Here is a 27,749-nt window from a genome sequence, read left to right on the forward strand (position 1 = left end):
CAGGGTCAAGCAACAGGACAATGATCACAAACACAGCAACAACTCTACATCTGAAAAAGAAAAGACTCAAACTGTCGCAATGGCCCAGAGTCCAAACCTCAGCCGTATTGAAATGTTGTGGTGGGAACAATGCATAACATAAAAAATGCCCCAAAAACCTCAATGCACTGAAGCAATGTGATTAAAAAAACAACAAAAAAACAAAAGTAAATCCTTCACAACAAATGAAAAATTAATAGTCATAAAATGAACAATGACTTCAAATTATTGCTGCTAAATGCGGTTCTACAAGAACTACCCAATGATGGTATGTGCTCAGTTTTTCACATGCTGCTTCTGCATTTTCCCTTTGTTTAATAATAACAGTGTAATTTTTAAATTTTTTGTCATGTCAGGTAATATTCACCTATATTTTTATTATTTTAAAACCTGGTTACAACCAGATTTTTTTTATAAAGCTCAGTAGTGAAAGAGGGTGCATGATAACAAAAGGTCACTCTGCAACAAGATTTCACGGCACTTCACACATCAGTCAACCCTGTGATGTCACAGGATTATAGAAGCAGAAGCATTATTTCACTGCCTGTTATTCTATATAACAGCATTATAAATGTCAGTTATCACACTGGTGTGGTGGAGTAAATAAATACTCAATAATATGAAAATGAAGGGAAGTAGAAGTACTTCAGAATGTGATTTCAAAATGTTTACCCTAGAATTTCTGTAAGCCATCTTTCATAAACAAAAACATTTTGAAAAGTAGTTAAATTAAATGGTTTAATTACACAAGTCTTACATCATTTATAAAACAGAAAAGCATATAATAAAAGAATATATTATGTCACATTCAAAACAAAAAGCTGTTAACTGACAGGAGAACAACTGAGCAGAAACTCTGTATTAAATTTAAATATATTTATCTATCGGTCTCTGGGGTATTTATTTATTGACGTTTTCATCTTCATCTTTTACATCTGCCCTTGAAGTTGTAACACTTGTGACTGTACATCTGTGGACCAGTTCATTAAAATTTCTTCAGTAAAGTACCTTGATATTTGCATGGAAATATCAAGGTACTTCCCATCCATGTGTGAGCACAGCAACAGGTGTAAGGTCTCACATTACTGCATAACACAGTCTGAGTGCATAAAATTTTCTGCACCTTTTTCTAATATTTCGAGTATTAATCGGCATTCAGTTTATTTTAAAGGTGGCAGAATCAGCATGTGTGAGATCAACTGTCAACATTCAGGCCAACCAGTCCAGCAGCAGCTGTTTTCTTCAGGCGCGGTGACTGTAGGGTGACGTGGTGGCGGGTAGTTTAGTCGTTAATCTGTTTCGTTTGAAAGCAGCAGAAGTTTCTGGAATCGATGGATGATCTCTGCAGAGCCCAGAGACACCATCATCTCAGCAACACTGGGACCTTGCTGCAGGTCAGAGGGGAAGAGAGGATCAGGGGTCAGAAAAGTTGACACAATCAACCCAGCCAGCATCCTGTGTGAAACACAATCAAGAAACAGCTTCCTCTTTCTTCATGCCTGCCCTCACCAAGTAAGCAGGGCCAACGTGGCGACTAAGTAGACGACTGTTTGTCATTACCGCCACCTTTCAAAAACGGTATTGTGGAGTTCAGTTGAGTCATTTCACATAAGGAAATGAACATATGGCACATGCTATGAGTATTTTTCTGATTTCAGCAGCTAGACATGATTGAATCTGCTGATCTGCAGTTTGACAAACACAATTTTAGAAATGAGACTACAGAAACGAAAGTGATCTTTAAAAAATGACCGATGGACATTTTAAGTTCCTCGTATTATGCTACTTATCTGTCACTACTCTAAAGCACACAGTGTTCTTAAGGACGAGCAAACGTGACCTCTAAAGTAAAGATCAAAACGACAAACACTGATCTTTGCTTGATTAATTTAACCACAGACTTCACAACCTCATTAACATGCAGGGGTGTGTGTGTGTGTGTGTGTGTGTGTGTGTGTGTGTGTACTTCTGACAAATATGGGCATCTATATGCAACCTTTCAGATAGGAAGAATCAGGCCGGCAGCTACAATAAGACACGTGCAGAATAAAAGCTCTTTTAAGAACATATAATTGTTATATTTATTATGAAATTATTAAGCTTTTTTAAAATATGTTCGTTATTTTTTTAACTGCTATAACAAATCTTGTATCTACAACTCTTCATTAAAGACTGCAGTCTGTATCTGACGCTGGAAAAAAAAACAGTATTACATCATTGCAGGAACTTCTTCTAACAAAGTCTTGTGATCAGTATGGGAACTGGATGACTTTGCAAGAAAAGGTCAAAACATCAATTAAATGTAGTTGGGGTCAGAGCTGAACTGTCACCACTGAATTAGTGACCACCTCTGCTTGTGGACTTCTATTTTAACTACTACAAATACTTATTGACTTTTTAGAACCCATTGGGAGACAAGTTTGAGAAAAGACGAGCACTATAGTAATTCAGAACTAGCTTTACTTCACAGATTTTGCACATTTCCGTGTGTTCTTTTTCAGACAAGCTGCAGCGCACATTACTCCCACACCTGACTCATTTTTAAACTTGTGGTTTCCAGTTCTGACAGAGTTCAACTCAAATGGCAACAAGTGATATTTGATAAAACTTCTGCAGGTCATTTAGAAGGTGATACGACTTTATTTATACACTGCTTAAAAAATTAAAAGTAACATTTTCAAAACACATAATGACTATAGACTGGGTAACGTTTTAGGAATGAAAGATGGCACATTGTTTGTTGGAAATGATCACCTTACAGATCATTGAATTCAAATACACACAAGAAATCAAAGTGTAAAAAATAATGCAGCAGGCTACTCCATTCTGCTTAAATTGCATTGTAGCAACTCAGAATGACACTCAGTCGTTTGTTTGGCCCCCACGTGCTTGTATGCGTGGCTGACAACGTTGGCGGACGCTCCTAGAGACTGAAGTTGATATCCTTATGGCGATCTCCTCCCAGATCTGGACATTGTTCATTTGAGCTCCTGGACAGTCTGGTAGCTTAGACTGGAGCCAAACATAATGTCCCAGAGGTGCTCTGACCAGCGTAGGGTCTGAGTGGGTCCAAGGATTTCATCCCAATACTTAACAGAAGGGGTGCTGTTGCTTAGCCTATAGAGGTGTGTGTGTCCCTCTATGGATATGCCTCGCCAGACCATTACTGGCCCACCACCAAACCAGTCATGCTGAACGATGTTACAGCATTATTTTCTCCACGGCATCCCCAGACCCTTTCACGTCTGTCCAATGCTCAGGTTGAACCTGCTCTCATCTATTAAAAGCACAAGGTGCCAGTGGTGAACCCACCAGTTCTAGTACTCTATGGTAAATGCCAAACATGCTTTACAGTGCTCAGCAGTGAGAACAGGGCTCACTAAAAGATGTTGGGCCCTCAGCCACCCTCAAGAAGTCAGTTTGTGATTGTTTGGTTCGAGACATTCACACCAGTGGCCTGCTGGAGGTCATTTTATAGCTCAGATATTAGAAGATATGATATTAGAAGTGACACTGACCCTAGCCAAATGCAAAACTAGTCAAAAAGAAGTCAGAAAAGATGAGGAGGGAAAAATGTCAGTGTCCTCCACCTGTAAAACCATTCCCGTTTTGAAGCTTGTCTCATTGTTGCCTCTCTAGTGCACCTGTTGTTAGCTTCATTAACACCAAAGCAGCTGAAACTGATTAACAACCCCCACTGCTGCTTGAGAAGAAGAACTGACTTGATCTTGTACTCTGATTAAAAAGTGTTCCTTTATATTTTAAGCAGTGTATATATTTGTTTTTGCTTTGCAACCACATATGCAGATAGTGCGAACTCTGTTTTCATCTTATACACTATCTGTAATGAAAACACTCTACAGGACGAGGCTGAGTACCTGCTGACCGCTGAGAACCAGACGTAACAGCTTCATCACCTCCCTGTACTTGGTGGCTTTAGCCTGCTTAGCCACAGCTTTCAAGTCTTTACCGAGTCGATCCACCGAAAGCTCCTCGCTTCGCTCTTCTATCAGCCTAAAAGCACAAATTCAATTGTTTAAAATCACATTGAGAGACTGAAACTGTAAGATGAAAGATGAATGAAACAGGCTGTACACACTTCAGCACTAATGAAGCAATGTGCTGGGCCTCTCCAGTGAGTGATGCCACCTCCTGGCTGGAAAAGGAAGGACGCACCCACAAGTAAGAGTAAGTGGGGCTTACAAGCTCCTTCAGGAAGGATATGTGACCCTGTTAAAGAGAGAAGAGGATTGTTTCCATAATAGTGCACACTGTTTGGACATCACACTAGAAGCCACACCAGTGTAGGACAGTATTTAACTACAGATCAACAACTGACAACAGCTGGTTTCATATCCTCAACATACCAGAAATCAAATGATAGGAATGCACACAAACGCACTACAGTCACTATAAGGTCTATATAATTTAAATCTTCACTAAAAAGGCCAAGAACCTTTTAATTAGCAGAGGAAAACAGAGTTAAACCAGAGTAAAGTCATGGTTACCTTACGGAGACGCAGAACCCGCCTGATGTAATCCTCGCACAGCACATCCTTATCCTGGATCTGTTCTGCGAAGGCCTGATAGATTTCCTCCCGCAGATCTTGTATCAGCAAATCACACTGCTGCTCATCTTCAATTCGCTGCTGCAGGTGAAGTCTGTCATAATCACAGAGAGTTTCATTTACCTCGTAAAACGAATATGTATTTATATATTCCTTTTCATCTCTTCTTTTTAATAAGACTTCCTCATGTTCCACATAAAAACAGACACTTTGGATTACTCTTAACAACAAGGTGACATTTTGGGGAATGATTACTTAAACTTAATGTTTTGCTGTTCTTGAGTTAAGCAAAGATCCATTGAGCTTCACTGTGATGCGCTCGATTCAGACATTTCAAACTCTAGACACTTAAACTAAAGCAATCAGCAGGAATGAATTCCAGTAGAAAGAAATCTACACTGCGTTAAAATTGCAGTTGGAAACATTTATCATCACCAGAGGAAGTCTGAAATAGGCTGTTCTGTATCTTGAATTGCTCATTAAAGGCAAATGTTTTTTGTTGGGACATTTGTTGGCAATAACATGAAAAGAAAAAAAAAAGCACTGGGTTTTAGACGACTCCTTTCAATCTGTGTCTCATGGCCTCACACTGGCCAAACTAACAGTACTGAAGCCTCAAAGCCGGTCTTCATGAACACGCTCATGTTCACTGCAGTAAAAATATAAAAACAGCTGTATAAGAACCAGTCCAGGATGCGGCATCTTTAATTATCAAAGATCAAGATCAAGATGAAAAATCTGCACTGATGCACTCTCAGAGTACCGAGTACATAGTTCTGTGGCTCATTCAGTCATTATCATGTGAAAGTTAGAGTGACTCACGTCTGCATGATAGAACACGATCACTTCAACAGACTGAAGAATGAACAGACATAATGCATCTTTCCTCTTTTGCTTTAAAAATGAAATAAGGCCTAAATAAACAGAACCTAGGCAATAAAACCAGGACGTATAAAGTTCTGACTCACCTGTTGAACTCTGGCAGCTTCTCGAGGTCTAACAAAGCAGAGTGAGTCGTGATCTTTGAAGGGTTAAACTCAGAAATCAGTTCATCTATCCTCCTCCCCATTCGATTAGCTATATGGAAACACAAGACGTTGGACTTTGATATAATGTTCACTGTTTATAGTCACAGTTTTGCAGAGTCTCCCATCACTCACTGTTGAATCCAGATCCACAGTTGGTTGTTGTATCCAACAGAGCCTCTGGCAGGACTCCGTCTCTCTTGAATGTTTCGATGAATATGTCCCCCTGCCTCTTTGACAGTTTACTGCCGTCTTTGTTCATCAGCAGCGGCAGATGTCCGAACGTGGGCGGCTGCCATCCAAGAGCCCGGTACATGAGGAGATGTTTGGAGGTGGAGATCAGCCACTCTGAACCCCGCAGGACATGGCTGACCTTCATGTAATGATCATCTACAATGTTGGCGAGGTGATAGGTGGGGAAACCGTCTGCTTTTATCACCACGGGATCCCCCTCCACCTAAAAGTGACAGAGGATGTGTTTAAAAACGAGAGGAGCCAGAAGAAATCTGGCAGATAGACTGAAAACTAAAGGCAGGTTTTTGCATTCAAGTACCACTGTTAACAGCTCATTATATGGACTACGCTTGTTTTAAAAGCACAGTTACAATCTGAACCTCAAGAAATTTTAAATTTATTTCAATCAAGCAAGAATATTTATAGTCAAACATTACAAAAAAAAAAACAACAAAAACATTAGCTTTATTAGACATGGTTACACGTTTAGCATGAAGCCCAGTGAAAAGCCCAACCTGTGCAACCTCATGCCGATTCCATCCAAAGATCAGATCCTGAAAAGGCTCAACGCCCTCTTCCAGACGAAACCTGATCACATATGAGGCTCCCTGAGCCAGCTTCTCCTGGACCTGGTCGGCCCGCAGGTGACGACACCTGTTGTCATACCTGGAGAGATGCAAACGCTGTCAGAACCTTGACAAACAAAAGCACTCAGAGAGCGCAACTCTCTATTATATTAAGATATAGTCATGCAGTGTTTGATTGTGTGAAACTTTATGGTGTCATTGTGTCGTCGTAGCGCGTCTTATTGAAAAAATTAAAGGTTTGCTGTCAGTTTTCTCCAGACCCTTTCATATCATATATTTCTTGAATTTTTTCAGGGCCAACTTTGACCTTGGCACTAACGATGAAGGTCAAGGTGCAATCCTTAGCCAACATGTTACTCAGGTCCCCCATGGCCTAGTATATTGCTGTGAAGTGTATCGTCTGAAGTTTGAAGATGATACATTAAAAAAAAAAAAAGTGGGTAATATAAAGTTTTTTACTGATTTGTGTTCTGAATTACCTTGGAGTCTGCCCCGACCTTAATGCCTCTTTTTTGAGCAGCTCCAGTCTCTGAGAGCTGCAGAAACAATAGTAAGCGTGATCACTGGCAACAAGCTGCCGGGCTGTCTGATTGTAGAGGTCGAGTCTCTGAGACTGCAGGTATGGACCTGTCGGGCCACCTCGACGTGGACTTTCATCTGGAGGTATACCTGTGTGAAAAATTCAGCTTAGATGGTGGCAACAACTTAGCCAAACGCTTTTAAAGTCAATCCCCGGTATTTGTGGGGGTTAGGGACCACACCTGCCCTCAAAACCTTGAGACCCCCTCTAAAAACGCTTAGAACTGCCTATTTTAATTTTCCCGGGATCTTTGTGTTTGTAATTTCTGTATCATGCAATAAATCAGCAAATAATTTGGAATAAAATCCATGAACTGCGAATAGACGGGGATCGACTCTATTAGGATTTAATGCAGTGATTGCATTGATCCATTTACCCAGTGTTATTCAGCAGATCAACCCTGAGGAAAGACACAATTTTCAACACAGTTTTAAACAGAATGAAGTTAGCAGTTCTGTAAGAACTGTTTAATGCGCTTCAGTTTTTCAACAATATTCAAAATTCAGCCAGTAGTTTCTGTGTAAGCATCAGATCAACTGATCCCTCCTTCTGTGTTAGCCATTACCTCATATTAATAAAACACTCAAGAAAGCACAGTGTGCAAAAAGCAGATCTAAAGACAACTTTTAACAAACTTTGAAAAACAAAGAAATGGAGAACCACGGCCCATATTTGTGTCAGACTTTGTTTTTTTCAAGAGACATCTTAGAGATATCTCGTATTATATAAATGTTCGATATATGTACAGACTGAAAAATAAAAGGAAATGTTTACTTATTTCTTATGTTGTTATCTTAGGTTCATTTTCTATTTACTGATGTAAGTAGATTCTTCACTTGGGAGCCACATTAGATGAAAAAAATGAAGTGGTCATGATTGTGTACAAAGAGCTACGTATTACAGAGTCAATCCTTCTGGACTAGTGTCTCTTACCAGCCCACTCTAACATGTCCTCTATGGACTCTGCTGCTCCTGGTACCAGTCTGCTCTGATCAGTGTCCTCCAGCCGCAGGATGAATACACCTCCATACTTCTTTGCAAATATGTAATTGTAGAGAGCAGTTCGAAGTCCGCCGAGGTGTAGGAAGCCTGCAGAACAAAGCATTAAATGGTTGCAGCATCCGATTGCAGTTTTGAAGGTTGTGTGTGAGAGAGAGAGCCAGCACACACACAGCACCAGAACACTAAAAATGAACCAGAAAATGCATCACTAATGTTACATGTGGAACTACTCTCTTTCACAAGAAAAACCCTAATCGTTATCAATCTTGTGACTTACATCAGATAAAACTTGCAGCTGCACTCACACTTTGTGCTGAACAAAACTATCTGACATAAGCTGAAGCAAAAAACACGCAAAGGCTTACGCTGCACCATATCCACGCTTCTTTGCACGAATGCCAGCAAACACCATGTAACATTTATTATTGCCTATTATTGCTTTGTCTAGGTTTGCAGTGCAAACACTTCCCACACACACACACACACACACACGAGTCATTTTTGCCAGAGTCACTGTCAACCCACATTTTTTTAACACATGGAAATAAATAAAAAATACTGAAGTCAGTTTAAGTGGAAAATTACATTCATATATGCATATTTTTGTCCTCCACAGTACCAAGCACCGTATACAAATGGAAAAATACTCAGACTGCATATCATATAAATAAATTCTAATGAATACTCCTTTATTTATGTCAGTAATCACTGATATATCCCATGTGTAGCATTTAGTAAATAGAAAATTGTGTTTTTATTGAAAAGAATAGCTGCAGCATGTTTTAAATAACCTGACATTAAAAATGCGAAAGCTACTGAATATCTGGCAGTTATAACCAGGACTATTGTTGATTAAGATTTAACTCTAAAATGATGTGTGTGTATATATATATATATATATATATATATATATATATATATATATATATATATATATATATATATATATATACACACAAATCTAGATCAACACCAAAACTAAAAACAGCAGACTGCTCTACCTCTTTCAGTCACTGCCCATTGACATACATGAAAAACAATTCAGATTATGGGACAAAATCCTTTCCAAGTTTATATGGAACGGTCACAGACTGAGAATCAAATTCGAAACACTACAGATAAGAAAGGATAAGGAGGGTTTGGCACTCCCAAACCTTTAAGCATACTTTCATGCTGCACAAATCAGGTATATAATTTGTTGGTGTGACAATGATTATGAAGCCAAATGGAAGAATTTAGAAAAATCAGTACAGGGAAGAGAAATGCAAAGCCTTATGGGAGACAGAAGAAGCAATGAGTGTAATTAAACAGCTGAATTAAGTCACTCAGTTTACGTTAAAAATGTGGTTTAATCTGGTACGAAAATACAAACTGGAAAAAGAGCTCAGACTGCTTCGATGGACAGCTTATGATAAGGGTTCTATTGGTTGTATGAACCAAAGATTTAAACAGTGGATTCCTAATGGATTAACAGCAATATGTACACTAATTAAAGATGGGAATTTTATGAACTTCCAGGAGATTAAACAAAATATGATCTAAGCAATCAAGATCATGATAGATATTTGCCGATTAGGGACTTTTTTTAATAAAGAAGTAAAACGTAGTGTAAATCTGGATAAAAATTCAATAATCAAAACCATAACTGAAGCCCACAATGCAAAAAAAATTAGAATAATCTCTACAATTTACGAGCATATAATGGAGGCAAGAGGGTGTACAACAATGTATGTAAAACTGTGGCACAGAGAGTTGGGAGTGAACATATCTGATGAGGAATAGTCACAAATTTGGAAAACAGCAGGCAACAACATCATCATCACGTGTCTGGAGATTGCATTGCTGGAAAAATGTAATTCGATTTTTTATAACACCCAAAATTAGGAACAAACACACTTCCTTCACACTTTAGTGTGTTCTGGTTCTGTCCCAAGATCACAAAATTTTGGGAAGATGTTCAGTTAGCTATAGGTAAAATTCTGGGTTGTGCTGTATCTAAGTCTTGTACATTATTATATCTTGGTGTCATTACGGGAAATGTGTTGAAAGAAGATAGAAACGTACTGAAAATTATGCTTGCAGTCGGTAAAAAGGCAATCACAAGGAAATGGAACAAGATAGACCCACCATCGCAGGATGAATGGATCAATATTATAGACGAAATACAAATTATGGAACAGCTGACTTACAAAATAAGGACTCAGGAAGATCAATACCATTGAAAAGGGGGAGAAATGGACTGATTACATAAACTCGACAGGACAAAGACCATCACATTGATAATGAGAAACGATCAAATTGTAGAAACATGGTGACCCAACACGTTCTTTTTTCACCTTTTTTTAAATTATTATTATTATTATTAATAATAATAATAATATTTTATTATTTTTTATTTTTATGTTCCGTTTTGTTGTTACACTCCATCTCCCTGTATAATGTTTAAAGAAAACAATAAAAAGAAAGTATCAAAAAAACAGCCATGAGACCACAATCAGACCACAAGTTAGACGAACAAAACTGAAGCATAAAAATATCCATCTAAAAGGATTTTGGGGGCTGTTGACAGTTTTTTTTCTCCATAATTCTTTCAACTAAATTTACCGTAACACATGTTTACAGCCAGGTCGTGCAGGATACCGAAGGACCTTACCTGTGGGACTGGGGGCAAACCTGACCCTCACCTCCCCCTGCACCGTTGAGCAGCACCTGTCGCCTGCTGCACGCAGCTGGAGCTCCGTCCGTCTGTTTCCGTCCGACGTGAGGCAGCGAAACCCCCTGCGGACCTCCAAACTGTGCAGAAAAGACCGCGTACAGGTTTTAAACCACCGCGACATGATGACAGGTCACGAGGACACGAGCAGCATCCTCCAGGGTTTTTCACGCTCTCCCTCGCGCGCTGACCCGGCCGCGGTTAGGCACAGTTAGCCACAAGTGTTGCTAAAACCGCAGTAAGCACAAAAACAGCAACACAGTAACAACAGTAGCAAAAAGACAAAGTTTGTCCTCACATGTGCAAATGCTAAACCGTGTTTATTACGTAGGTTACGTTCTTCTTCGTCGAAACTAAACCGGAAACGAATCCTTCAGACGTAAACCTGCTTACCGCCGCCTGTCGGAGGAGCGCTCGCTTCTTCCTTTAGGTTTCCTGGTGGCAGTACTGCCCTCTACAGCTGACTCTGTGTATAATTCAGTATCGTTTCATTTGGATGCCACACGAAATAAGAGCCGATAGCTTTTATACTTGAGATAATATTTATTTTATCTCGTGCATCCAGGTTGTTTGGTTGTCTTATTCTACTGATGTCCGACTCATTTTACATGGTAGGGGAGACCGGGGATAGTTGTAACATTTTTGACATTTCTGTCTGTAAATTGAAGCTTTAGTGGATTCAAAATGTAATGCAAAGTATTTACATGTCTCGGCTATTAAATAGTGCAGCTATTTTCTCTGCAGCACAATTACCCATTGCATGGTATGGCCTCAAACACAAAGAGTGAAATGTTACAATTAACCCCATAGTCTGGGTTAGTTGTAACATATCCTGGGGTGAAATGTAACACAATGAAATAAGGGTACTGACAAAATATTAACATGTAATCTTTGTTTATTCAACACATGAATGCACTTAGAGCCATTTATGTAGCTATGTGTGTGTGTGACAGAATGCAGAAATCTAGCTTTTGAACATATTCCAACCCCCCAAAAAAGACAAGTTATGGAATTTTCTGCAGCTGAATATTTCATTAATTTTGGTTGGTCTTCCTTGAGTTTGGCCTCATTGGCTCAGTGGGCATTATAACCTACAACTCTTGCACCAATTTTGAACATAACAATGAAGCTGAAAAAATGTAGTTGTTCACCAGCATCGCAATTCCATTACTTTTATCATGGCTTACCTTGGTGTGGTTTGCAAAGTGCTTCAGAAAGATGAGGAAATCTGTTTCGTGCACCCATCCTGATTTATTTCCACAACCAATACTTCCTACTGCCCATCTCTGACACAGTGGTCTGCATAATGTATGTGTGGGAACACAAACAGTGGAGGAATTGTGTTGTCAATGGCATTAACCGCATATACAAATGCGACCAGTGAACCTCTCTCTGCTGATGTCGTTGCCCCAACTTGTTCAATATAAGTTAAAGTAATAGTGTGGTAAGTTGTAACATCTGCATTATTGTTACAACTAACCCAGACTGTTACTGTTACAACTGACCCAGACTCCTATAGCCATGAACTAGCTAACATTACAGCCAACGGCTAAAACATTAGCACTAAAGACCTACACAGAATATATCCCCATAGACATACAAATAACATAATTTAAGTTTGATGAGTTTAACTGCAAAGCAGATAATGCTATTAAACATTGAAATAAAGTAGAAAAACTTACTTTTTGCCATACAAATGACTTTTTTTCGTGTTAAATTGTCTGTGTTTGACAAAATGTGCTGATTTTTCACATGTGATAGCAAAACTGAGTTGGGCATGTACAGGATGAGTCACATCATTTGAAACTTAGCCCTGATTGGAGAAATTGGAAGTGTTACAACTGACCCACGTTACAACTATCCCCGGTCTCCCCTACTTTAATATTAACTTGGCCCGACCAGTGAAAATACCCTTTCTGTCAGTGTGAAGAAGCCTTACTTATATTTTTTTCTCAACATAAGAAAAAAAGTCCAATTTCAAAGGAGTTTTTCTAATTGCTAAAAAAAAAAAAAAAAATCCAATGTAATGAATAAAATAAATACATAAAATAATTCTGTCAGCACAATTAAATTGTATGAAATAAACATGTAAAATCAGAGAAAAAGTTCTGGTAAGCCATTGTCGTCGTTTTTGTTAATCACCAGAAAATGTCCTACTTTATTTGCACATTTATTTATTTTACTGTGGATATATTGTTAGGAAATAATAATAAAAATAAATAAATAAAAATGAAAACAAAAATCTATCTATATTAGATAATGAAAAAACAGGAACGTTTCTGTCATTTAATTAAATCTACTGTATAACTTTACTTCTGGTGTAATATGAATGGCTGTAAGGGATTCCTTTATCAGGACAAGCTGTAAAGATTATGAAAATATATGTGAATGTGTAAAATTGATTCCCGCCTTTACATTTTCCAAAGCTGTCGTCTGGGTCAGATTAAAGTGTTTTCTGGGCGATTCTGAAAGGTCAAATGCACTGCAACTTAAAAAGTTGCAGAAGCACATAAAATACATCAGAAAGAGAAAATAAAACACCACAAAAGCACACATACAAAAAAAGAAAACTCACAAAACATAACTGTTCCATGATTTGGGTGAGACAATATTGTGAGGGAGCAGTCATAGGACAGTGAACTAACAGTAAAGGTTAATACCAAACATGTATATACAGTTTTAAATGAACCATGCAGTTAAAAAACACATCACCTGCATCTTTTTCTTCCCCACAACACAGATAAATGCTCAGTTCTTTCAAGCGTGCCTGAGGGCAGTTCTTCACAGCTGCCACATTATTGTCTTTCTTTGTGTTTTGTGTGTTTTTGCAACATTTTCCTATTTGCTGGTATTTTCTTAAGTTGCAGTCCAGAGCCTTATGTTTACACCTCTGTCATATGCCAACACTTTTTTTTCTTTGCAAAAGATTAAAAAAGACAACAACAAAAAACTTTAGAGATATTTACAGGCTCCATGCAACAATATATAATTAGAAAATATGCCACCTTCAAGGGTGGCTGATATAATAAACCCTTCTCTCATTTCCTATATACAGTTCGTTATATTGTTATAAGTATTGTTATATACAAATACTGAAATATAATAATAATAATAATAGTAAATTAAACTTTTTGTTAATTCATTCAGCAAATACTCATGTACTGTTACATGAGCCAAAACTTTCGCAATACAATTTTATTTGCTCTCCTTCCAGCTCGTGGTGACCACACTGAGCACACAGTGAAATCATTTAACCTGAAGTGACTCTTTGTGACGTAACAGTGATATTTATAAATATTTCTCTTGAGTTGTGGACCCTTGTTGTTTGTTGCTTATTCCATTATCATAATAATTTTGAAATATGGTTTATTTAGTAGCGCTTCTGCTTCTCTGAGGAGGAATATCTTAATTTCTAAAGCATCTAAACACCAGTTAAGTGATGTTTAAAGAAAACAAGCATCAAGACTGATAATGGGTTTGAATATGGAAACATTGGGGTAAATACAAATGTTTGCAAATGTCCTTGAGACCACAGAAGAAGCTTGGCAGATGAAAAATGAATCAAAAAACTCAAGGGTACAGAGAGCCGGGGAACACTGGGAAGTGAACCAGCAAACAAAACAAAGTGATAGCAGGGGACACCACTGTAAGTCAGATGAGAAACGGCTGGGGAGTAATCATGAGGCCGTATGCCGAGGGATCACTCAGGTGATGTAGGTCAACAACAGATCTCTTAGTCACACCTAAGAGACGTACAATCCCACATCTCATGGTTAACCTGTATACTTACAACCAAATGTCATGATTCATAGATGGATGCACTTTGAGATGCAGATGTTGGACCTGCAGCAGCATTTAGGACCAAATTAGGTTAAATTACAACATGAAACTGCTCGCAGTCTTGACCAAAACTAGCAAAAAGTGATTCAATGTTAACCTCAGAGGATTGTGCAACATAACAGGTTTCACACTGACAGTAAATTCTAGTTTAGAGTAAGTCACAGTTGTTTATATTAGACACTTTACCAGCAACTCTTGTCGAAGACAGGAACGGGTACATAAACAATGTGTACATCCACTTTGGGCAGACAGTAAGAGACATACACAGTCTGGTAGGTGGAGCAGCTGACGTTCCTGGTGCTGAGACAGGACAAGAAGTGCTTGGTGATGGATTTCAGCAGCGGTTTCATGTTGACCTCCATCCACATCTTGAACAGATCTTGATTCAAACTCCAGGCCTCAAGGGGCGGTGTCCTGCAGGTTTTAGATGTGTCCTTGATCCAATACAGCTGATTTAAATGGCTAAATTACCCCCTCAACATGTCTTGAAGTTCTCCAAGCACTGGTAATGAACTAATCATTTGATTCAGGTGTGTTGACCCAGGGTGATATGTAAAACCTTCAGGACACCAGCCCTCGAGGCCTGGAGTTCGACACCCTGCTGCAGAGGGACTGCTGCCAAGTCTAATTCCCTCCACACTCAACACTGTCCCGACAGTCATGCTTGATGTCTGTGGCAGCAGTGAAGGAGAGGCTTTATTCATGTGTTTCACCAAAAAGCTAATCAGCATTCATATGGTTACATATAACCTAATGTTTAGAGCAGTAAGTTAGCATATCATGGGATGGAAAATATCCATGTTGTGACACAGCAAAACAAAAAGAAGGAGCAGAAAAACTCATTGTATCCCTCACTGGTCTTCTGAAGAAAGCTTGTTGAATTCATACCATAAATGATGCACGTGTCTGTTGTGTTCAAGAAAAACAAGTTCAAGATAGCATCTGGGACCTTCAAATTTATGACAAGTGGAAAAGTTAAATGGGAAGAAAAAAAGAAACTTACGGGAGAGCTGAACATGACCTGAAAGCAATGTGTTAATTAACCCTAACATCTGACTGTGATTCATTAAATAAATAGCCCAATGCCTCCCAAACATCCATGAATATCAATAGCCATGTTCTTTTCATAAGTAGCTAGAGAGATGTAATACGATACACTGAAAACAAACAATGTGCATAAACAAACCGTCAACTTTAAGAGGAGCAATAAGACTTGTTATACACCAGCGAGTGTGAGTTAGGATTGTTTTTCTTGAAGTGCTCAAGAGTGTGTCACTCACAGATGAACTGCGGACAGATTTGTGAGGCTGTCTAAAGGTTCTCATATGTCCTTAATAATGAACTAATGTTAGTTCAGGTGAGTAAAAAGTGTTGGCAGTAAGAAGCAGCGCGACCACTCGCCGTTAATTCACCGGCTTAAATTAGTACATCTGGACATCACGTTGTAATAAGAACCTGGTGCGTGACATCAAAAGTAGTTCAAGGTTGCGTTGCGTGTGTGAAAATGGCTTGATTATAGTGAGACAAAAAGGTAATGGAGACATGCCGTGATTTCTTCTCCTTTTTCATATTGTGAAATAACTTTGAAGTATGTTCTCACTGCACCCGTCGGACACCATTTTTCCTGAATCGATTCACTCTGGTAAAACCTGTATTCATTTCTCTTTTCAGCCAGAGCAGCAAACCAGTTTAACTGGATCTGCGTGTGCATGCCATGCTGTGTACGTGTTTATGATAACAGGCAAATGAAGCCTCTCAAAACCCAAAATAACTTGTTTTCAAAATGATTGGACGCAGCATTTACTGTAGATATGTTGATTTTACAGAGCGAACGACAAAAGTTACTAAATGACAGAGGAAAGCCTGAAGACTGACAAAATCTCTTTTTCATCATTGGGAAAAAAGTCAGCCTTTATTTTGGTGTCTACAACAAGTTGCCAAGAAATCCAAAAAACAAAGTGGAAGTGCAACCTGCTATTCAGAAATAACTTTATGCTGTATGTCTCTTGCTCCACTTTATACACACATTCACAGACAAAGCAGCAGATTCCTTGCCGTCATCTACATAAAAGCTCTGATTACAATATGATACACTCCTACAAAAAAAGAAAAAGGGCCAGCCCTCTTGAGCAACAGGTAGGATTCAGCCATCATCACCGGTGTCACAGTCACAAGGAAACACACCCTTCACTCGTGCGCCGGTGCCTCCAGTGTCAGAAGACAGTGTTTAACAGAGGCGATTTACAAGACCTGAACAACTCTACCTACAGACGTGATCTGGTAAGAAATCTGGCTTTGATTTGATTTGCTGTTTTATCATTTTAAGTTCCTACTCAGCCTTGAAACTCCATCAAAAGGACATATTGCTCATTTTAAAGCTTATCACAGACTTAACTCATAGATCTACTTCTATTCAAGAGATGTTTTTAATCACTGCTGCATGTAGGCTTGTTATTCAGTAGCAAACAGACGCAGACAAAGCAGAAAATCCCTTCAGCTCATAATAATTTGGTCTTTCTTGCCCTGCGAGGGTTTACCTCCAGTGACAACGCGCTATTTGCGGATTGCATGCATGGGAATAACAGCTACCTTATTAAACCAAGAGTCTTCAGGTTGGTGTGTTATCCTCGAAGAAATGGCATCACTGTGCTCTTTACAGTGGTACCAATAAAAAATATGACTTTCTAAAGGAGATCAAAATATTTTACTCTTGTTCATAAGAAAATATACTACACTGAAAAATCTTTAAACACAGAAGCAGGAAAATATTAAATTCAAAGTGCATACAGCAAATGGTACAAGTTATTACACGTCTATAAGTAAAGCATAAAAAATAAAGTACTTCTTATATTTACTTATTTTTACTCGAACATAAAAGGCGTCTTTAGCGGGGATGGCTTGTTTTATTTTTTCACGTTTTCTTATTCTCTATTTTATTCTCCACAAACTGACAGTTCAGATGACTGCCAGTAACAATGCAGTACTATTTGCTTTATATATCTCAAGCTAACATTTAGAAAAACAACAACTCTGAAATGTCATTTTTTATATATATATATTACATGTGTTTATTTTGAAATGTTTGCAAATTTGGCTATGCTGTGTAACCAGCATTAAAAGTACTAAAGTTTTCCAACACGTTCTGTCTTTGAAAATGGCAAATTATTCACAAAGTGTCTCAGTGGTGTTGGTCTTTCATCCGACAGGCGTACAAAGGGCCGAGGAGGAGGACTGATACTGAGCAAACATTTTAACCTTAAATAATTATTTGTTCTCGCTGTTGCAACATATGATGAGGCATAAACAGGGCGAGAGTTTTGGGGGGAGCCGATGTGTAAAATATTTGTATGATAAGAACTGCACAATTTATCTATAACATTATAGGTTTTTCTCTTCTTTTAGTAAATGATTACATTTTGACTGTTGCTGGATTAGAAATGGTCATTGTGTGTGGCATAAGTAAAAATCAAATTTGACCTCTTTTTTAAATTTTTTTTACAAAAGTCTTGTAAAATAAAAAATAACAGTTGAGGAAAAACTCAAAAAGCTAAATAAGTCATGTTGGTTTTGTATGTTTCGTGAGTGTGTGGCCGCTTTGTGGAAACAAACAAACCTCCCAAATGCAGATCAAAGCTGCTCCTTATAAAGTAATCACATGTATATTGATAAAGCTTTTGGTCACCATATCAAACCCCTTACAAAAGAATTGACATGTAGGTGGAGGCCCATGTTTGGTTTGAGTGACTAACGTGTAAAGGAGCAGCATTTCAAGATACCAGCATGACTCTCAATATTGCGTGCGAGAATGTTTGTACTTCTTTATATGTTTCTCAAGGAACAGAAGCAAGTGCCTAACATTGTGACAATGGTGTCCACGGCCAAGTGTAACGATGAAGTCATCGGTGCATTGCGTGATTTCACTGTACTCAAACAAACGGACAGTTCTGTGAAAAGCAGCAGCAGCAGATTTGGATAAAGTTTTAGGTCATTTCTGAAGGAAAGTGCCACAAAAGTCAAAATTAGAAGGTTTGTTAAAGGAATCACTCTACTAGTGATGACAATTTGCAATGTGGTTTATGAGCAGGGTTATGTGAAGGTTATCTTTGTTTTCATTGTTATAAGCCGTGTGAGGCAGGGTTTCAGCATTCTTTCCACTAATGCTTCAGTTCTCCCATCATGCTTTAATGTCACTTTGTTATGGGTTACTTTAGGTGGCTGTATGTAAGACATCTAACAGCCACTCCCTGATTCCTTTCAGCCACTAAACACACAGGCATTCGAGTGAAAGGTCAGTAATAGACTGACTTTTCATTGTTTGCCTAAAAAGATTGGTTATATAATGTTTAAAGCTTTAGATGGCTTGAGCCACAAGCGGTTCGCCCCCTAATTTGATGATGTCTGACCAAGATGTGATATATAGCACTTTGATACTGAGTGCCAGTTATTTAGACATCCCGATCATTAATCCACCTGTTAGTTATGTGATGCCTGTAGTTCCTGTAATGCCTGGATGACTGTGTCAGCTGCTTTCTCTTCTTCTCTCCCCAGTGATTTTCAACACAAAGCCCTCACATCTCATGAGACTGGTTGCATTATGAGAGCTCGCTACCTGTTCCTATTGGTTTACCTACTGGGGAGCTCCTTTGGTAAGAGGAAGTTTTGTGTGTTTAATGTATATATGTATAAGAATCAGCAGCTCATTAAAAGGAAAGACCGGTGGCATGATTGGGGGAAAAATCTCCTAAACTGACAATAAAATCACATCATTACAAATGTTGTTGAGATATTTTCATGTCCCTTTATTCCCATGACCTATGAATCATAAGGAACATGACTATTGTAGCCCCACAAACATTACTCTGCTGCTGTAAATACGCACTAGAACAATAAATCTGCATTCATCCACACAAGCTTTATTTGCTCAGGTTCAGTTAATGTTGATTAAAATCTTGCCAGAGTGTGGAGGGAAAGTACTCAGCTGATGTGCTTTGCTGACACTCACATAAGACCAATGGCCATTTTGCCTTGGACAGTAGATTAAGAAACTTACACATGATACACTTTAAATACTATAATCTAAAATTAACGTATTAATATTTATAAGATAATATTAATACTTCTTTTTTTTAAAAACCCACTCGTGTTCAGGTGGCTCATGAACTTCTCGTAACTGTCAACTTTGCTTTTGATGCTTTTGATGAGGACTACTTTCAGCTGTGGATTTATACATATTTGTTTTTTCATGACACCAGTATTTATTTAAGCCATGAATAATGAAAATGAGTCAAAATGGTGCAACAATGGTGCGGTTCATGGGTGTGTTTAGGTAGTTTCTAGACAACAATAACGGGCTTAAGCAGATAAATAACAATGGGTTATTTCTTAGAATCAATTCTTACCACTGGTTTTACAGAAAATGTTTTTATCCTTTTACTGTTTATATTTTATGCTTTGTAAGGTGGCCTTGGGCTTTAGAAAGGTGTCCAGAAACCAAATTATTATTATTAATATTATTATTGTTATTACAAAACCAGAAACATTTTGACCAAATATTATTTCAGCAGCACAATTTTAAAGCTACGTGTACCTTCTTGGTCATTTTGTGACATCTTCTCCCGTATATGATGCCAGTATTGTTGACAGTTTCAACACTTCTCTGTAACCAGTCTCTTAGAATAGAATAGGAGCTTCTTTTTAGCATCAGCATTTTAATAATATACACTCGAGAGAGAAAAAAAAGCATTTTACTATTACAAATATACAAATCCGGGTGGTTTTTGATGCCCTTCTACAACCTCATTAAACAACAAGCTGGGACTTTGTGTAAAATTGTAACTGAGAGGTGTGGATTGTATGCTTCTGAAAAACTCAAACCAAATCATTTATACTAAATCATGTCACTAATTAGCCCCACACAGCCTTTAAATCAGCAATTTAAAAAACAAGAAAAGAGTTTAAACATTTGGTATGCTATTTCCTGGCTAATTTTGCATTAAAAATAGGACTTAAATAATTTCCAAACTCTGCTGCTTAAACAAGTTTTGGGGAAATGCATTGGTAGGATTCAGCTCTAACATGCAACTCTGTCTTATCCCAACAGCAGGATCCAGTGCACAGAGGTAAGATCAGGACACAGAAACAGACATAATATTTACACTTGTAAATTTTACACTCTTCTAAATGCAATAACCTGTATAATCTTTATTTTCTGTAATTGGTGGATCGTGCAGTAATGGAGTATGCACAAAAGATGCCTGCACACAGGTTAGTGTAACTGTAGCACAACACAACACAAAGCTACAAGTACAAACGTCATATTGTTATTGCTTTCTATTCTTTTAAAACATTTTTTCATGCAACATATGTTGAGCTGACTTTGAATATATGCAAACAGTCAGTATGGCTAGGATATTATTTCGTTAGCGTGGTTGTGAGATCACAGGTACCGTCATGAGATTCTTGTTATGACTACAGTTGTCAAACTGCCCAAAACGCATACCAAAAAGATCAAGATTAGCTCATGACCTGTTCACATCGTTTTTTTCACTGAGCTTGATTAAATACTTTTGAAGAGTGACTGTGAAAACACTGGGTAGTGCACTGGTGTGGGTAAACATGTCAAACAATAGATTTCCCAGTATTTGATGCGAGTATGGCGAAATGCTTTATCACGTTAAGAAGATGAAAGATTATGTTTCATGACAAATATTTTCAATATTAAAGATTTTTCTGTGTTATCTATGAATACATTTTATTTCGGAATTAAATCACTTCTACTTTAATAACTTTTATTTTGTGACATATCCTGTTTTAAGAGCATTAAGCAAATGTTGTAAAAAGATTAATTTAGCTAGCTAGCAGCTAAATTAACAACACCTACCTTATTATAAGAACAGGAGACAGTTTAGAAATTAATTCAAGTGGCATAAATCTCACAGCATAGCATAATATTGTTCCGATTTGTAGTGTCAGCCCAAAGTTCGCTAAGATATGCATCTGAACAAAATCTCCCCTGGGCAACTGGAAACAAACTAAGTGCTGTTTATATGTGTATATGTATATAACAACGATCAGCATAGAATCAGCACACCTAAATCAGATACACTTGCCATAAAAACTGCGTCATCTATGGTGTGAACCTGTTGTTTAAACTAAATGACAACAGTAACTTCAGGACTTCTGACATAGTCACATTTAAAAACAAACTCTTTATATATCTTGCTATAATAATTCAGATCATTTTTATTGTCTTATTTTATTATTTTTTATTTTAACAGTTATTTCACATAATAAGGCCTTCAGTGTGGTGCTGTGGTGTTTTAAACAATGATGTTTTTATTGTTATTCTTTATGCTGCTGCCATAATACAGCAATTTCCTTTGCGGGATCAGTAAAGTATTCATATGTACAACTATATGAGAGGAATTATTAATCATGCAACCAGGCAATCAGTGTAATAAATCACAATCAGACAATCAGGCACAATTAATCTCACTTTTCCACTTGTCATAAATTTCAAGGTCCCAGACGCCACCTCGAACTTCTTACAGTGTGTGGGCCTGCCTTCGACAGACACGGGCGCAGATGAAATGCGAAAGCTGAAAGGAATTCTTGAAGCCACAATGGATGTGTACACGTTTATGGTATGACTTCAACAAGCATTCAGCAGAAGAACAGATGTTACAAATTCCAGTATGACCAGTCAGGGATGGACTAAGTTTGTTTTTTTATTCTGTCACAACACTGACATTATTTGTTGGTCACTAACTTATAAATCCTGTTGACAGTAGGTTTCATGTAAGCAGATGAATGCTGAGTAGCTTATTGGTGAAACATGTGAGTATAAAGCCTCTCCATCACTGTTGCCACAGAAATCAAGCATGACAAGAGGACCAATTTTGAGTGTGGAGGGCGCTCTGGAATTAGACTTGACTGCAGACGCTCTACAAAATCAAGATCTGGTCAGGATGTGGTTGGAGGTCAACATGAAACCGCTCCTGAAATCCATCACCAAGCAGTTCTTGTCCTGTCTCAGCACCAGGAACTTCAGCTGCTCCACCTACCAGACTGTGTAGGCCTCTTACTGTCCTCATCTTTATTTCTGTAATTTTGAGATTTTAGTATAATAATCCAACATCCCACGTCTCCTCGCAGAGTGGAGGAGCTCAGTCAACACTATTCTGAGATGGATCCAGTCAGGCAAAAGTGGATCTACACATTCTTTATGTACCCGTTCCTGTCTTCGGCAACAGTTGATGGTAACGTGTCTAATACCAATAACTTTTTCTTCCTATAAACTAGACTTTACTTTCAGTACAAATATGTCACACGGTATTGTGAGGTTAGCATTTAATCACTCTTTGCAAGTTAAGGTCAAAAATAGAAACTGTTTCACATTCATATTCCAGCTAAACCTTAATTTATCGTAACTGCTGCTATAGGCCTAAGCGCTGCATTGTGCATGTGTTATCAAAATTGTACTTACACAGGTTATCAAAGTGTTATCTAATAGCTGTTAAAGTACTGCAAGCAGATTTGGAAATGACCGTGTGCCGGGAAATGTATCTGTATCGCCTTTCAGACACTCACACCGTGGCCCTTTACATGAAAGTTACAGTGCCAGTCTTTGTAGATCAAACATGTTAACATCATCTTAATATTTACATATTTACAACTCAAAGGCATGCAATGGTATTTCCTACAACTTTTTTCTAGAAGTGTCTCTCATTATCATGTGACCCTCAACAACTCTTTCACAAGCAACAAAGTTGCTTCTTGCTTGTACTGGCATGGAGACAGCACAGCACACAGCTAAGCATCTAATCATTTACTGAGGTTTGCTAAACGGTGTGTGGATGTGTTCAAAACAACAAATAAATAGGTTTTCTCAAAAGTTTTGAATGTTTCTGTACCAAATTAGCAGCTGTCACTAACTGAAGGTGCCAACGATGTTATAAATGTCATTCATGCAAAAAGCCTGTTTGCATAATAACGTCCAAATAAGCCTCTTGCAACAACTTGTGTTACTTTCTTGAGGTCTTTATTTGGTGGGTTTTGAGGTATTAAACAACATTTGTAGACAGAAAAAACAAATAGAAATAGCTTTTAAAGTGTTTAAAGGCTTTGATAAAAAAAAGGAGGCACCAAACTTACTAGATTTGGAGCAGTCACACACACAAAAACCCCGACAGGGAACACTGTGCAGGGAATGGGGTGGGGATTGCATTCTTCTGTGACAAAGAGGAAAATCATTGTCCAGAAGTTAAACAACACAGGACAGGGTCAAAGTGCAGCTAGGGCTAATAATGTGTTTTGTTCTTAATTAAGTTATTTGGGTTTTTAAAATGGATAAAATCAAATTTAAAAGAAGAAGCAAAGTTCTCATGTTAGACAATAAAGCATCAGAACCAATCAAGTGCTATGTTTTACTAAAATATGTTTGCAGTTTTTATCTTTGACAATCTGCATTTGTCTGCAGACAGACTGAAATTCATTAAGTCACAATTAAAGCTTCAGTTTGTTCAAATGTTGGAGCTAACTGCTAGTATGTACACAGTCGGTCAATGTGTGATCTGTGTGCAGGCTGTGTGAGGCCAGATGAGGGCAGTGCGGAGTGGCTGATGAAGAACTTTGGTGCCTTCAGTGTCATGGCCCGCTTGAAGGACTTTTCAGAGCTCAATGTGGTCTTCAATGGAGTGAGTTAAACTGAGCCTTAATTAAGATTTTATGAATTTTATACAGCTGTTTTTATGGCAATCTGGACACTACAGAGAACTCCACCACAACAAATATCGCTGCTCCACACTTCTTCCTGTTCTTCTTCTCTTACTCCTTTTTTTTCTTCATTCACAGCTGGAGGTTCTTAACTTGTTGTCTCCAGCACAAAAGGCCGAGCTGCTCATGAGCCCTTATGTTGCCAGTTTAGACAATGGCACATTAGCCTTGGTCTTCCACAGTCTGCTAACAGGGGAATCTGGCCCATCACCCACTGCTGGCCCTGGATGGGGCCCCAACTGGACAACCCCTGGGTACCCACCCTCCTATCCAGTACAGCTGTCACATCAGCCAGGCCTCCAACAGGTACAGTAACAGAGTGCGCATCCACCTGCAAAAATAATTGAAGATGTTTTCATCTCTAGAAAAAATATTCATAAAAAATTTAATTCAGTAAAATTTAACAGCCTCTGCTTCATTGCACATCCAGGTCGTAAATGGATTCATGTCAGCCTTCAAACCCATCGGGAGCTTTGTTCATAATTTTGTGTCCTTCACACGTGAGGTACACAAACACACGCGCACACTCATGTGTTGCCACTCTCTAAGCTGTCTAAACAGCTCTACAGCCAGTTAGAAAAAATGACCCCTGACCTGTTTTTTCCAGAGAAATCCGTCAAATATAAGAAGCACCACTTTGACCCAGTTCCTGCTCAACTGGACTCTTTCTGAGCTGGCTGGCAAATACCAGCCAAGCGCACCTGAGGTCCCAGAGGGACCTAAGTTTGATGTGACAAATGTAGTAGACTGGTATCATTACGTTGTGAAGCCGCTGTTACGGAGGTTTTTGCCCGATGAAGAACTCCTGATGCATGAAAACATCACGCTCGCTTTCCACGAAGTGTTGTAAGTCGGAATTCCTCATTTACATTAATGGTTTCCATTGAAAATAGGAAAACTATCAATAATGCATCAGTGATGTAGACACATCAGCGGCTCTAAAGCTCTATCCAGCAACGCTCTGTTAAGCCTGTTTTAGCTTGTTTTTTTGGTTTGCTATGCTGTATAGTGACCCCATTCTCTTTGCTGTGCTTTTAAAAGCTCAATTTCTTCTTACGTATTAGTGCAGACTGAAATTAAGCTAAGAGTGGTATTAGAAAGCCAGTCTGCAACTAAAACAAATCTTTAAATAAATACCACAGTAATTAGCAGTCAGAGGCTTTAGCACCATTTAGGAATGATTATTTTTCTAATTAAGTAATTATCTGGTTTCAAAATGTGAGGAGAAATATACATAAGAGCATCTCATAGTCACTCAAGGTCAGAAGAAATTCACTAAGTCAATGTTACAATTTGCAGTTTTACGTTCCTTGTAGAACCTTCGTACTTGTCACTCTTTGAGGAACTTTTGTCAATTTCACATGTGCTAGAACACCTTTTAAAATGTGTCTGTTTGCCAGCATGGTCAGTGTGAACGTTGCTGTGCTGTAAGATGATGCATCACTATGTCTTTTGTGTTCAAGCGTGTTCTTTACTTTTGTGCAGCCGTCTGGACAACAGTATGGACAACATGACGGTGATTGAAATCCAGGATGTCTGTAGCATCACCCTCGATAAGAGCCCTTGCGGGGTGAGGTTTTATTTACCTTTGATTATTGACACTCGAATGTTTTGAATTCTTCACTTAAATTCCTGACATATAAAAAAAAATTGAATGTCAAAAGTTTTTCTAACTTCTGTGCCGATGATTTTTCTTTCCGTGCCGTCAGCTGACCGACGCGGTGGCAAACGTGGCTCATGTCTTGCACTGCGCTGCTCGTAACAACCTGACCATGACAGAAGCCGTCGTCTTGAAGCTGGTTCTAGAGCTGACTCAACGTCTGAACTTGCTGATCAAGGAGCTCTCCACAGCAGTGAGTACTGTCCAACAGCTCCACGGTGACTTATAGCTTCACAACATTGCTTTCATAGGCTTGTGTTTTCACTACACACATTGCAGCTTCAGCAAATCAATGCTTCCTCGTTCTTCATCCTCTGTAGAACTTCACGCAGTTGGAATCCGAGTTTAAGCAGATCTTCAGCGAGTCAAACTCAGCAACTCTGACCCAGGAGCACCTGACGGACCCAGCTTTCATCCAGCTCTGGTTCAAGGTCAAGCTGCTGCCCCTCCTGCCCGACGTACAGCCAGAGCTCCTCTCCTGCCTCAGCACCAAGAACTTTTCTTGCCCCGTTTACCAAACCCTGTGAGTCAACCGTTTTCATTTCTCTTTCATTTAACGAGAACGTGGTTTGGTGCAGTCGTTCTCACTTTGTCTTTGCCCTGCTGTGTGCAGTGTGGCGGCGCTCAGTGAACGCATGAACTTTTTGGATGCTGATCCGATGTACAGCAGCAACATCTACGAGTACTTCATCTACCCCTTCCTGCTAAATCACAACACCTCGGGTAAGAAGAGGACACAGACAACACAGATTAACACACAGATACTACAAAACCAGTTCCTTTGGCATTTATGTTAATGTTTGTACAAATGCTTCAGACCCCCAGTGTGTCTCTGCAGTTAATAACAGCGCAGAATGGCTGCAACTCAACTTTGGTTTCTTCTCGAGCTTTGCCTCTATCTTCGACTTCTACGCACTCAACCCTTATTTCTCTGGAGTAAGTTTGCAAAACACAGATGTGCTCAGACTTAACAGAAGCAGTAATTTTACTATACAGTAATTGTGCTCTCCTCTTCTGCTTTGTAACCCACTCAGCTGGAGGCTCTTGACCTCCTGACTCCAAATCAGATGGTAGAGTTGCTGCTGTTGACTCTCCCAACTCCACCAGAGAAAGACGTTGTCATCAGCCAAGTGTTTAACTTCCTGACGGAGTCACCTGCAGCCAGGAAGTACCCAGAGGTCCTCAGCGCTTTGGTCAGGCTCGCTGGAGAGGTAACAGCTTTGGCTGAGATGTGTACACAGCAAAATCTCCCGTGTTAAATTAACACTAGAGAGTGTACTGGAATATTTCTAACATTTTGAGTTATTTTCCAGTGTTAGAAGATCAGCACTGCTCGGTGTTAGTCATTGTTAATCTTCAAAACTGACTAGGTTACTTTTAAACATATAACACTGTCAAAAGTGTTAATTTAACACTCAACAGTGTTGTATTTAACACCCAGAGGAGTGGACCCATATAGACACTCTCCAGTGATAATTTAACACTGGAGATTTTGCTGTGATAGGTGTTGAGCATGCTTTAGCCTTTCTCAAATATTAATCATAAAATATGCAATTTTTCAGATCAATCCTTCCTGCGACATCTACAAACAAATGTGAGTAACTTTAACCGGTTTTCTGACTAAATGAACCTCACAATTCTTTCCAAGCTGTTTTGTTCAGTGAATCAGGAGAGCTCTCTCACTGCAGACTATACCTGCAACCATGTTCAAGCTAAGGCTTCGTAGC

The 27,749-nt window shown here is 38.7% G+C and overlaps 2 protein-coding genes across 2 annotated transcripts in view; one reads left to right on the forward strand and one right to left on the reverse strand.

Annotated features, from left to right (window-relative positions):
- Window positions 1–763: 763 nt before the first annotated feature.
- ears2 (glutamyl-tRNA synthetase 2, mitochondrial) lies at window positions 764–11,128 on the reverse strand. The gene is made up of 10 exons (XM_082535807.1): window positions 10,689–11,128; window positions 7,967–8,122; window positions 6,933–7,122; window positions 6,382–6,532; window positions 5,768–6,089; window positions 5,576–5,684; window positions 4,548–4,701; window positions 4,139–4,269; window positions 3,918–4,053; window positions 764–1,427 (listed from the first exon to the last, which is right to left on the reverse strand). Exons 1-10 carry the CDS (start codon window positions 10,870–10,872, stop codon window positions 1,329–1,331), a joined length of 1,632 nt encoding a protein of 543 aa, XP_082391933.1. The 5' UTR covers window positions 10,873–11,128; the 3' UTR covers window positions 764–1,328.
- Window positions 11,129–16,761: 5,633 nt separating this feature from the next.
- The window catches only part of mslnb (mesothelin b), a 47,975-nt gene continuing 36,987 nt past the window's right edge, over window positions 16,762–27,749 (forward strand). Inside the window, exons 1-18 of the mRNA XM_082537809.1 lie at window positions 16,762–16,868; window positions 19,137–19,234; window positions 20,689–20,707; window positions 20,819–20,852; window positions 22,109–22,231; window positions 22,460–22,659; window positions 22,743–22,846; window positions 24,171–24,283; window positions 24,441–24,668; window positions 24,793–24,867; window positions 24,970–25,208; window positions 25,848–25,932; window positions 26,072–26,215; window positions 26,343–26,545; window positions 26,636–26,745; window positions 26,840–26,958; window positions 27,057–27,233; window positions 27,585–27,616. Of these exons, the coding sequence (XP_082393935.1) occupies window positions 19,183–19,234; window positions 20,689–20,707; window positions 20,819–20,852; window positions 22,109–22,231; window positions 22,460–22,659; window positions 22,743–22,846; window positions 24,171–24,283; window positions 24,441–24,668; window positions 24,793–24,867; window positions 24,970–25,208; window positions 25,848–25,932; window positions 26,072–26,215; window positions 26,343–26,545; window positions 26,636–26,745; window positions 26,840–26,958; window positions 27,057–27,233; window positions 27,585–27,616 (2,057 nt within the window). The 5' untranslated portion in view covers window positions 16,762–16,868; window positions 19,137–19,182. The remainder of the gene's footprint in view (window positions 16,869–19,136; window positions 19,235–20,688; window positions 20,708–20,818; window positions 20,853–22,108; window positions 22,232–22,459; window positions 22,660–22,742; window positions 22,847–24,170; window positions 24,284–24,440; window positions 24,669–24,792; window positions 24,868–24,969; window positions 25,209–25,847; window positions 25,933–26,071; window positions 26,216–26,342; window positions 26,546–26,635; window positions 26,746–26,839; window positions 26,959–27,056; window positions 27,234–27,584; window positions 27,617–27,749) is intronic.

The sequence above is a fragment of the Aulonocara stuartgranti genome (genome assembly GCF_965226115.1).
Source record: "Aulonocara stuartgranti genome assembly, chromosome: 6".
Taxonomy (NCBI): domain Eukaryota; kingdom Metazoa; phylum Chordata; class Actinopteri; order Cichliformes; family Cichlidae; genus Aulonocara; species Aulonocara stuartgranti.